The 13,048-nt window shown below is 42.0% G+C and overlaps 1 protein-coding gene across 2 annotated transcripts in view; it reads left to right on the top strand.

Annotated features, from left to right (window-relative positions):
- The window catches only part of LOC140314812 (protocadherin Fat 3-like), a 217,785-nt gene that overhangs the window by 168,495 nt on the left and 36,242 nt on the right, over window positions 1–13,048 (top strand). For both annotated transcript variants that reach the window (XM_072393187.1, XM_072393186.1), the window contains exons 23-26: window positions 1,211–1,365; window positions 4,094–4,336; window positions 5,053–5,299; window positions 6,674–6,827. In XM_072393187.1, coding sequence (XP_072249288.1) covers window positions 1,211–1,365; window positions 4,094–4,336; window positions 5,053–5,299; window positions 6,674–6,827 — 799 coding nt within the window. The remainder of the gene's footprint in view (window positions 1–1,210; window positions 1,366–4,093; window positions 4,337–5,052; window positions 5,300–6,673; window positions 6,828–13,048) is intronic.

Genomic DNA, 13,048 nt, shown 5'->3' with positions numbered 1-13,048 from the left:
CATCTTGCTGCAGGTGCAGGTCGTTGTGGGGGGAGCGCCCTGTTAAGCCTCCCCGCATGCGGACACCGGGCCCTGCTGGTTGGTGCACGGGGACAGGGCTCGATTGTAGGGGTTGTCCTCTCCTGGGGACGTGTATGTCACCGCTCTGCTCCCAGAGAAGCTCCTCCTCCTCGCCCTTTGTGTTTTCTGAGAGCCCCTCATCCCCCAGCAGATTGATGCCCCCCCCCAATGCCTTCAGAGGCCGTCTTTCCAATTATGGAAAGGACTTTTTCCTCGTCTGTAGTGAGGATTGTAGAACCAGGTGCACCACCACCTGTGCCCATGCTCTCTTGCCTCACCTTTGCACTTTGTTTTTTGGTTTGGCTTTGGAACTCCTGCCACTTTTTTCTTACAGCAACCCAGTCTTGCAGGCAACAGGGACAAAAGGGGGACATCTTTTGGGCTATGGCCTGCCAAATTCGGTTCTTTAATGCAATGTCTTTTTTGCCCTTTGTTCCTCCAAATAACACATCACGGTGCTGCCAGACCTCGTCCACTAATACGGCCATCTCCTCTGCAATAACCGAGGGTGACGTCTTGTTCTGTTTGCTGGCTGCTTTTTCCATTCTCACATGTGTGTGCCTAGCCACAGGGGGGTATATTATGCGTTAATGGGCTTGATTACTACTTGGCTACACCTGTTATCTGTGATCACACACACACACACACAGACACACACATACAGTACACATGCGAGCATGCGTACCCTAATTGCACTTGTGTGTGGGGACCATAGGGCGTTGTGTGTGATTTATGTGTTGATAAAGTGGTGGGTGATCGATTTGCCTGGTATCAATTGATTTAGTTTCAGCACCACATCTTAGCGCTCGTTCTTAGCTGAACCCTTCTTAAGAGCCTTCTTAAGTCCTTAAGAACAATTGAATCTGGGAAACGCAGCCAATATCATTATTTGTGTATAAAAACTTTGTTTTGGCTTTTTTTTTACTCTTCTGTTTTGGTCATATAAATATGATAATATTTATATTCATATGTGTGTTTTGTATATTTTACCTTGTTTTCATATCCTGACTTATGTTGTCAAATAAAAAAGAAAGGTATGAAGATAAAATGTTAACAACTTTTAACCATTAGAAGTGCATATGCATAAAAAATTTTTTATGTATATACAGAATAAGATATAGAGTAACTCTGAGCATTGTTCTGGGTGCAGGCCATTTGTCTCTGAGTTTCACAGGGAACAGCTATGTCAAGTACAGACTTTCTGACCAGCATCAGACGGAGCTGAAACTTACCTTGAGGATCAGGACTCTGCAGAGCCATGGAATCATCATGTACATACTTACTGAGCACTGCATTATTCTCAAGGTACATACACATACATAGATATGGGCTGCCACTACTTTTGAAGAAATTACATTGACTTTGAATCAGGAGAATGAACTGGAGGTATTCCTAATTACACTCACCCCCCCCCCCCCCCCCCCCCCCCCCCCTCCTACTTTTCATAGGGGATAAAAACAATAGGCAATGGGCCAAAAAGGCAGTTAAAAAACTGCTTTAGTTTTGGAATTGATGTATCCCTGTTGAAAGAGTACCTAATTTTCTCATATGTGCTAAACTATATTAATCTAAACATGTTTCCATTTATTGAAAGGCTCAAGTTGAGCCTAGTTTTATTGAAATTAAATTTATCATACAATAATTTCTTGCAATCTGTAGGGTATACACAGTCAACCAATTAAAATATTGGCTGACTGTGTATGTGGTTGCCACTGTGGCTGTGTGGTTTCCATCATAGTAGCAAGTGAACAAATAGAATAGTGGGGTACATACAAGTTTTAAATCTCGAATTCTCCATCCTGAGCTAGCAGAAACTGACTGTGGACAGAAAATACTCCCTTTTTACAGGAAGAAACTTCTGGCAGAACCAAACTCGACAACAAGCAAGCACCATAACACCAGGTCAGGGAAACCTGCTGAGAAAGAGAAACACAAGTTAATGACAACAATGTCATATGTACATGGAGAGTAAAGAGAGCAGAGGGAGGAGAGGTGCATCATGGGAGCTCGCCCAGCAGTCTAGGCCTATAGCAGCTTAACTATGGGATGTTTCAGGATCACCTGAGCCTTCCCTAACTATAAGCTTTATCAAAAAGGAAAGTTTTAAGCCTAATCTTAAAGGTAGAGAGGGTGTCTGCTTCCTGAAGCCAAACTGGCAGCTGGTTCCACAGAGAGGGGCCTGATAACTGAAGGCTCTGCCTCCCATTCTACTTTTAGAAACCGTGGGAACCACAAGTTGCTCTCAGATCTGCAGTGTGAGAGCAAAGTGCTTTGTTGGAAAAATATCTATCTATCTATCTATCTATCTATCTATCTATCTATCTATCTATCTGTCTATCTGTCTATCTATCTATCTATCTATCTATCTGTCTATCTGTCTGTCTGTCTGTCTGTCTGTGAGTGATGGAGAGTGGATCTGAAAGCCAGCTTGTTTTTTTCTCGCTTGTTTTTTTATCTGAATTTAATCCATGACAGTTTAACATGTTTTTGTGATTGTTGTTGAACTTTAGTAGTTTATTGGCGGCCGGTGGGCCGTGTTTTTTGTTGGTAATGGCGTCTTCCAGGACGCTGTCTTTGTCCATGAAGAATAGAATTTGGGTCCAGCCAGACCCGTCAATCCCAGTTGAAAGAGTTTTCCTATCTGTTGGAGATATTGTTGGTCATGACATTCTGGTTTATGCTTCCTGAATGAATAAAGGAGTGGGGATTTTCATTTTTCATCATTAGCAGAGTGACAGTCGGTGGAGAGTACCTGCAAGTATCTCCACTTGTGGTGCCACCACCTGGGTTGTTGTGTCAGGTGTCCTGCCATTTATTCCTAACGAAGCGCTGGAGAAGGAGCTCCAGGTTTGCAAGCAGCTTAAAGTCCGTGAGTTTAAGGTGTGAACATGAGAAGCTAAAACATGTCCAGTCCTTTAGGAGGCAGGTTTTTATGTTTTTAAACTCTCCTACGCAGACCCTGGACGTTTCTTTCAGGGTGAAACATGGAGAAGGGTCCACTCCTTACAAGATTGCCTTAAACAGATTTTTGGGGGAACACTAAAGGAAGGTGGGAAAAAACAGTCGGGAATGACAGGAATGCCAAAAAATATCTATAAACTACACTAAAATGGGACATTAAAGGGGAACTCCGGTATTTTTAAACCTAGACCTTATTTCTGACATGAAATACGTTTATCTACTCACCGAGAACAGTTTGGCGAAGGTCGGCATCCTTCGAAAGCTATTTAGAAAACTCACAATCCATATAACGGAGTGAATGGGGCAAAGACGATGCAGCCTCTAAATAAGGCAGTCATACATGTCAACGAAGTCGTCCCAGTAGAGGTGTATGTAGGATTCCCTCCGTTAGCTCTCCTATAGCTGCAAGTAGCCACATAACAGTAGCTATGTGCTAACAGAGCTATAGTACGCATTCGTTCATTCATCTTAAAGTATTGGTGAAATAAAGGCAATAAGATAATGCCTTATTTAGAGGCTGCATCGTCTTTTCCCCATTCACTCTGTTATATGGATCGCGAGTTATCTAAATATCTTCCAAAGGACGCGGACTTTCGCCAAACTGTTCTCGGTGTGTAGATAAACGTATTTCATGCCAGAAATAAGGCTTAGGTTTAAAAATACAGGAATTCCCCTTTAAGTAAAAATACAAAGTCCACTTGTGCCATTTTCTTTAAACATTGGTTGGCATTTAATTCTAAATCAGCATATACTTTTTATCAAGCAATCAATGTTTCAGTTTGAACTGGTCGTTACTGACTTAGTAATATTTCAAATAGTTCAAAATCTATGCAAATTTAATCAGATCAGTAACACTCTGGATATGCTGTGTGCATCTATTAAATGCTAGTGAAAGAAGGAAAGAAAGAAAGGAAAACTCTTACCCTGAAATGAATATTGTCTAAAAAATCAATTTTGTAAGTTTTACAGAATACAGTAACTGATTTTACTTTTATGAAAAGCATGACTAAACATACCTTGCAAAATTAAAGAGTGTGTTTGTGTGTGCATGTGTGTGTGTGCGTGTGCGCAGTTGGAGGAGGGGAAGCTTTGTTTCCAGCTTGCCTGTGGTTTTACTGCAGGTGGAGGTGGTGACAGTCCTGACAGGTTTGGCTTCTCCGGTCGTCGCATCAATGACGGAAGCTGGCACACAGTGGCACTGGAGCTGAATCACAATTTCAGTAGCCTGGCACTGGATGATAGCGTTGAGCAACGCTATGTACCATCATTAATACAAACAATTTTTCAAGACAGAACTATCTACTTTGGAGCACTGGTCAGTTCCTGAGTACTTGATTCCAGATTAGCCTTCTGAATATAACACAACATGCCATATCTAGGATCCTTAGCTTTCAGGCACCTATTCATTTAATGTAATACATCTTCAAGTATAAATTGTTGTGGCTGAAGGAAGAAAACAGTTTTAAACACATCTAAATGCTAAACGAGTCCATAAAAGGATGTGCTACCCACACTGCCAATATAAACTTGGGACCTTGAGTTGAATTAGTGAATAAAAGCCTGTGAATAAAACTGTGTTCTTGTTAAAGTCCAATTTTAGATTTGCAAGTAACATTTTGATCACATTTACCATGCCAAAATATGTATCTTTCAAGCATTTTACAGTCATTTTTGGGTGAAAGGGTAAAGGTAAAGGTCCTGAGTCTATAGAATCCCTGTATTGTCCCAAAAATTCCTTCACCAAGTCATCACTTACAATCACTTAAAAATTCTTCTTTATTAATGTCAGTACGGTGGGTTAGATAAATAAATCTACTAAACAGACAATTTTGGCTGTGGAGGAAACTTACTTATCAGGAGTTACAGTATTTGAATCAACAGATTCAAATTTTTAAAAATGTGAAACAATTTACATCATACTATAATAGATACATAATTTTCAATGCACATATCTGTCATAAACTAAGGGAATGTATGTCTGTTTAGGCAGTTATTATCACCATGTATAAATTTGAAACTCCCACTTGTTAGGTGCAGTTCCCTAACTCACACAGCCTCATGGACTCCAAGAAGGACCCGTGGGTGCTTGAAGGATTCCAAGGATGTATGGACTCAATCATGCTTAATAACAAAGAGCTTCCTCTGGAGACTAAACATTCACAGTATGCAGAGGTTGTGGAACTGACAGAGCCAAAGCTTGGCTGCATCCTCTACCCAGATCCTTGCCTGCATCAGCCATGCCGCAATGGTGCCACCTGCACTAGTTTGTCTTCTGGTGGTGAGTAGCAGGAAATACAGTAAACGTCACAACAAATTTAATGTGTTGGTCCTGAAAAATATTAATTTATGTAATCAGACTGTATAGTGATTGTTTAATTTACCATTTATAGTAATTATGGAATGAGTGAAGGTATTTTTTTCCATATTTGCTGTTTTATAATTGGGTGTAAATCAGTCAAAACAGAACTGACTATTCGGTTCACTCTAAAGAATATTTGAGTGACGAGCTGAAACCTTGTTTATATCAGTTGTCATACGGTTCATGTGCAGCATTTAATGTATCTCAGCACTAATATGAAAACCCAACAGCTTAAACGAAAGAGAAACAATAATTTTTAGCTGCAGTGTTTATATATTTGACTTATTATTACAGTAAATCTGCAATATATCAAGTACAATTCATTTAAGTTTTTCCATCAGTTCATAAAGCAAATTTAATTTTATGGCACTTCAAAGTACAGTCCCGAGTATAATATCTGTGTGATTAATTATACCTAATATTGATAGTACTTTGGCTTAAATGTAGTCTTTCTGAGGCTCAAGTTGACTGTGTAAATTCAGTAGTCAACTTCAGTGGTTAAACAAAGTTAACAAATTAAAAATGATCGACTGTAGCTCAGGAGGAAGAGTATTCGTCTGCCAGTAAAGGCAGGTGGTTAGACGCCCAGCTTCCCTGGACCACATGTCAAAGTGTCCTTGTACAAGACACTGAACCCCACATTTTCTGCTGATGGTGTGTTAATGTATGTGATAGAGATAAAAACACTGTGTAGCCTTTTACACTGTACGTGTGTGTGAATGGATGAATGTGGCTTGTAAAAGCACTTTGAGTGGTCAACTAGGCATGAAAAATGCTATATAAGTAGGCTACTGTCTACTTACCGTTTATCATCAGTGAGCAAAACTTTTTTGAATCTGCTAAAAATGTCTTCTGAAAAAAAAAAAAAACACTAGCTCATGTGCTCTGTGCACATGAGCTCCATGCTTACTGGTTCTTATAAAGGATTAATCACAAATATGATAATTAACAAATACATAGTTTTACTTTAGTTTCCTAAAACAGCTGTTGTTTTAGCTGGTGTTGCCCTTCAACAAAGCAAACTGCCTGCTTTTCAACCCCTTCACCACCCAAGCATCCACCTGTAGGTTCCAGGGGAAAAATAAGAAAAAGGGGGAAAAATATTCCACTCATCACTCCAAAATCTTATTGAGAACAGCATGCAAAAGGAATGATGTGTCAGGAGCTTAGACCCCGAACTAAACTCATATATTTAAATAAAGGTTTACATTACCATGTGAGTTTTCTGATTGAACTATATTTTCTGCTCTGCATTCTGAATGAAATACATCTCCTTCTCCATCTCTCTGTCAGGGTTCACTTGCAGTTGTAATCCCCAGTACACTGGCGAGACTTGTGAAATGGAGATAACGGTGTGTGTTCCCAACCCTTGTCAGAACAGTGGTGTGTGTAAGCATATCGGCAACGCATTTCTCTGCAGCTGCAGGAGAGGTTTCACAGGCCTGATGTAAGTTCCAAAAGAAATCAGTTCAAGTCAATTTAGAGTTACAAGTCAACTTAAATGCATGTTTTTGGATTGGGAAAGAAAGATATCTGGAGTATCCAGAGAAACCCATATAGAGACAAAAAGGACATGGAAATTCAACACAGGACAGACCTGCAAAGATTAGAACTGGGAATCTTTTTGCTGTGTGCAGTACTTAAATAATTTCCTCACAGTAGTAGTAGTAGTAGTAGTAGCTTTGAAGAACTGTGACATGGGAAAAAGGTAGCAACTACGCAATTGGGGACAAGAGATGATAAAATGTTTGTCATATATTGTTAGGACACCAAAGCAGGTGCCAACACAGTTTTCTGATTTTGGAAGATTAATTTACAAGGTGTATAAGGTAAGTTAAAGGAAGGTATTGTAAAAGTGAAGACTGACAGACTGGCGTTATGTCATTCATCTGTGTTACACTGGTTTCACTTTGAAATACTGTACATAAGATATATGTACTAGAACAAGTAAGGAAGGAATTAGGAATGGCATGTTAGTTAAGTACGTCCCTATTAATATAAAATTAAGTGGTAGTGATTAGTTACTCAAGAACAGGTAAAGAGACTGAATGTAAGTTAATTATTAGGTATTGATTAGATCATAATTATCCATGAAATGGTAATACACCCCCCTTGTGTTGTTCCTGATATGAAATGATGTGTAACTCTTAAAAGTCACTGCACATTCATTACTGATTACTCCATTATCTTGTTTAAAATGAAGTTACATACTGTTGTGCTTATCACGTTCGGTAGACCAAACAGAAAACAATATGTCACGATTTAGGTTTTTTTCATGTCTTGTCTCGTCATTTCCTGTTTTATTTTGAAATCACTAACTCCCCTCTCGTTTCAGGTATCTTGCCCTTCCTCCTGTGTCAAGTGTCTGATTGTCTTCCCTGATTCCCAAAGTGTTTCCACCTGTTCCCCTTGGTCCCTCATGTGCTCAAATAGTCTGCGTCTCCCTTGTCTTGTGTCAGTGTGTTGTTTCTTGTCATGAGCTTCATTACTAGCGTCTTTGATCCACAGCCACAGAAGCCTGAAGTCGAGCGATCTTCCTTCAGAGCTAATTTTTGTTGCAAGTTAGTCCATAGCCATAGTTTATGCAACAGTAAGTTCTATAGCCTGTTTCTGTTCCTCTGTTTTTTGGAGTGGTTTTTGTTTTCTGAATTTCAGTGATCTTGTTGTGCCTCCGTTAAAGGAGTGTTTTAAGTTAATTGTTAGTTTCATAGTGCCTCTGTTTTTGAGAGAGCTTCTTTTATTTAAGTCTGCCTCAATAGGAGAGCGTGAGAGTTAATTTGTTATCTTTAATAGCCCTTTTTTTTTTACTCCTAGAGTGGATAGGTTTTTGGTTTGATCATTTTCATAGCTGCACTCTCCTTATCCATAGTTATTGAGGAGCGTGCTCAGGAGATTCACAGCCTCTTGGTTTGCTCTGTCTGGAGATCCTCAACCACCTTGTTTATTATCAATAAACACCTTTTGCCTTGAAAAGACCCTGCATCTGTGTCCTTGTGCCATGAGGCCATGACAGTACACACTGGCCAGTGAGGACGCAGCAGGGTCTAGTCTCGCCCACAAAGAGGATTTCTGCCAGAATGAACCCAGCGAGATATCACGCGCTCCAGAGCCGGCTTGCGGCCCTGCGGAAGTGCATAGCCGAGGGGGCCGACAGTTTTACCCGGTGGAGGGTGTCAAGAGATGTCTTGGAGGAGTTCTGGGAGGGGCTAGTTCCAGAGATCCCCTGCACTGGGAGCCTGGGAGGCCGCGAGAGATGTCCATTGTGCGGCTGCGATGGAAGTTTTCGGCCTGAACTCGGCCATGATCCACCAGATTTACACCTCTCCTTTTGCCTCCCCCGTTTCTGCTTTTGTGTTGCCGTCCCCACAACCAGCCAAGCTGGCCGCCGCCGAGGCCCTGCCCCAGCTCTCCGCTGCCGCTGAGGAGGTCCTGCGCCAGAACTCCGCTGACGCCACCATGCTACAGCCTGCTGACTCCGCTACAACCCCGACTGTGGTTCCAGCCACGACCCATCCTGTTGCCACGACCCATCCTGTTGCCACGACCCCACCTGTTGCCACGACCCATCCTGTTGCCACGACCCCGACTGTTGCCATAACCAAGCCTGCCCTGCCCTTGGCGGCCCGGGCTGACCCATAGATGTCCTTGCCTTGCCTCGCTGCCCTAAAGGGGCGTCCGGGTCGCCGGATATTTGGCCGCACGCCAGACTGGACCCAGCACTAGGCCCTTCAGAACCCCTCCCTCCCACCCTGTTTTGGATGTCTGGTAGCCATCCTTGAGGGGTGGGGGGTTCTGTTACGATTTAGGTTTGATTCATGTCTTGTCTCGTCATTTCCTGTTTTATTTTGAAATCACTAACTTCCCTCTCATTTCAGGTACCTTGCCCTCAGGTACCTCAAGTTCTATAGCCTGTTTCTGTTCCTCCGTTTTTTGGAGTGGTTTTGTGTTCTGAATTTCAGTGATCTTGTTGTGCCTCTGTTAAAGGAGTGTTTTAAGTTAATTGTTAAAGTTTCATAGTGCCTCTGTTTTTGAGAGAGCTTCTTTTGTTTAAGTCCGCCTCAATAGGAGAGCGAGTGAGTTTATTTGTTATCTTTCATATCCCTTTGTTTTCCTCCTAGAGTGGATAGGTTTTTGGTTAGATAAATCTCATCAGACTTGCAAATTATTTTTTCAGTCATTCATTATTTGGGAATTTCAAACAATAACTTTGTGTGAGAAAGATGTCTAAAAATTGTTTTATATAATTTGCTTTAGAAGATGTAATACTTCAAATCTAGCATATAATATTCTTAACTTGCTCAGAAATCTGTAGAAGTAGGATTTTTGCAGATTGCTGAACCTCTGCCCACCATTACTTCAGAGAGAATCCGCCTCTCAAAGAGCTTTTGATATGTTTAAAAAAAAGTATTGGTTTAGTAAATTTGCAAATCATTGCTTTCAGGTTTTATCTGTATTAGATTTGTCTTTTTGAGAATTCAGTTTAATTTTAAGAGGCTTTTATCCAAAATTACATACGAGTGAAGGCAATGTGGGATTCAATATCTTGCCCCAAGATACTGTAAGATGTTGACATCAGAAGTTGCGAATTGAACCGGGAATCTTGTGGCTGAAGGAATATTGCACTACCTCTGTGCTACAGCTGCAGTTAAATCTTAGCGCAACATGTGAGAGGGAGGGACAGTTCAAGCAGTGTACCTGTTTATCCCACTTGTCTACCATCATAATTTGCAAAACTACCAGCTGAAAAAAGGCAAGTTTTGATTTTCAACTCTCCTTCACAGTGGTTCTGCACAAAATTAGTCCAATGAGCCACAGATCATAGGTAATCCAAAAAATGTGGTTCTCCCACAAATCTCCACATTGCAGTGCTGGCTCCTCTCAAAAAACAATCCACAGAATGTAATAATACCAGTAAGTATGTGCACAGACATTAGGATAATAATCGGGGTTAAATTATAATTATGTAAATCATGTAAAAGGATTAATAATTGTATTAATCATTTAGCATGTTAAAAAGATGTCATACAAATGTCCTTTGTATGAATTGGTGACTCTAAATTGTCCCTATGAGTGAGTCTGTGTTACTGTACAAACTGATGCACAAATTGGACCCAAGAGCAGACACATACACAGAGAGATTTGAGTAAAAGACAAGAATTATTTAAGGGAGGAGCAGGTGAGCCGGTGAGTGGATCCAGGGGAGCAGGTGACTCTGAGAGGAGAGGAAAATGGTTAGAGTGAATCGGAGAGAGTAATTAATCCCGGTGAAGGTGAGGGTTTTTCCTTACTGAATCCAGGTGGGTTTCTAGAGTGGAGAGGAGGATGCTGGGCTGTGGTGTAGAAGGTACTGAGTCAACAATGGGGCGAGCAGGTAGGTGGTGAACAGGTAGGTGGTGAGCAGGCAGGTGTCTCGGAGTGCAAAGTGGAGAGCCAAATCCTTTAGCTTGGAAATACAGAGTGCAACAAGCAATGGAGGAACAGACACTGGGAACACAGAAGGACCAGGTAAATACACGTAGGGTTTTACTTTAAAAGAGGCACAGAAGTCAGCCAGATTACCACTGTAGCAGTGAGAACAATCTGGTGAAGACTGGTTGCTCCTGCAGATCTTTATGAAGGAATTATGATGAGTGGAGGTGAGAGTGCAGGAGCTGAACCAGACTCTGCCCCGGGCTTCTTGGAAAATCTGGTCAACCCCGCCTAAGACCCAGAAACCAGACAAACACTACAGCCAAGTATGATCGTGACAGCACGAGCGTGGTTGTGTGTCTCATTTGTCTCTGTGTGGCCCTGTGATGGACTGACCCTGCCACTCGTCCAATGACAGCTAGGATAGGCTCCAGCCCGCCCCTGCAACACTAAAATTAGATTAAGCCGGTATAGAAAATGGATGGATGGATATCCTCTATATGTCAATATGAGTTTCTCACATCAATATGGAGGAATTCTGACCCACTATTCTCTCCCATTATGTATTGCTCTCTTCTGGTCCCATACAACATTTAAATCGAGTGTAAGACTAGACTTTGTCTGGGCCATTTTCAACACCTTGTTCTTTTCTGTTTGAGCTATTCTGTTTCACAATTGTTGGTGTAATTGGGATCACTCTTTGGCCACACTTTATGCCATGTTTGGTTTTCACCAAACATTGCAACTTTGGTCTTTTCTTTCCCAAATACATTGGTCCAGAACTGTTGGGGTTTGTTCAGATGCAATTTTAAAAACCCAAGCCATACTGCCATCTTCTTTTACGAGGTTGAGGCTTTCTTCTGACAGTTTTTCCAAACAAACCATAGTTGTTCATCCATTATCTTCCACTTATCTGAGACCAGATCACTGAGGTAATAGGGAAAGCCAGACATCACTCTCCCCAACGATGCTCTGAAGCTCCATCTGGGGATCCCAAGGCATTCCAAGGCCAGAAAGAATATATAATCCCTCCAGCAAGTTCTGGGTCTGGGCCAGGGATGCTACCAGGAGGCATCCTAACCAGATGCCCAAACCACCTTAGCTTTTGATGCAGAGGAGCAGCAGCTCTACTACAAGCTTAATCCGGATGGTCAAGTTCCACACCCTGTCTGCAAAGCTGAGATCAGCCAGACAATGGAAACCCATTTCAGCCATTTGTATTTGTGACCTCATTCTTTCAGCCACTACCCAGATCTGGTAACCATAGGTGAGGGTTGGAACAAAGATGGACGAGTACTTTAACTTCTGGCTCAGCTCCCTCTTCACCTCAACAGACTGATGCAATCCCTCATTACTTCTGACAAAGCCCCAATCTGTCTGTCCATCTCTCGTTTTAACTTGCCATCACTCGTGAAAAAGATTCCGAGACCCTTTAAGTCCTCTGCCTGTGGCAGGGACTCATCAGCAACCTGGAGGGAGCACTCCACCTTTTTCCAGTTGAGAACCATGGCCTCGGATTTGAAAGAGCTGACCTTTATCCCGTCCGCTTCACACTCAGCTGCAAACCTCTCCAGTGCATGCTGAAAGTCATGACTTGAAAAAGCCACATCAAACACAAAAAGCAGAGATGCAACCTTGATATTCACAAACCAAATGCCCTCCTCTCTCTGATTACACCTTGAGATCCTGTCAATGAAAATCACAAACAGTAGGGGCAACAAAATAACAAAAATTCATAAACAAGTTCAGCCTTGTGGCAAGAATATGGACACAGCTCTTGCTTTGGTTATACACAGACTGAATAGCCTGCAGACTCTGGTACCCCATGCTCCCATAGTACTTCCACAGAATCCCTTGCGGGACACAGTCATAAGCCTTGAAGAAGTCCATAAAACACATGTAGATTGGGTGGGCAAACTCCCATGATTGCCTCAGTAACTCTGGAAGGGTAAAGATCTGATCCACTGTTCCATGACCTGGGTGAAAATCACTGCTCTTCCTGAATCCGAGGTTCGTGCTTCCTCTCCAACACCATAGAATAAACTCTACTGGGGAGAGTCCCCTTTCTTGAAAATGGAAACCACCCTGGTGGGTGTTGTCCCAGGCCTACATTGAAGAGGCATGTCAGCCACCACACCCACACAATGTCTAAAGCCTTCAGCATATCAGGGCGAATTTCGTCATCCCCCGGCATGTTATGGCCGGGAAGCTTTTTTACTATTTCAGCCACCTCTGCCAAGGTGTTGGGCGGAGTCTCAA

Source organism: Leuresthes tenuis, unplaced genomic scaffold, assembly GCF_036924035.1.
Source record: "Leuresthes tenuis unplaced genomic scaffold, fLeuTen1.0.hap1 SCAF_9, whole genome shotgun sequence".
NCBI lineage: Eukaryota > Metazoa > Chordata > Actinopteri > Atheriniformes > Atherinopsidae > Leuresthes > Leuresthes tenuis.
The sequence above is the reverse complement of the archived record's forward strand: the minus strand, read 5'-3'. Positions and strand labels throughout refer to the sequence as shown.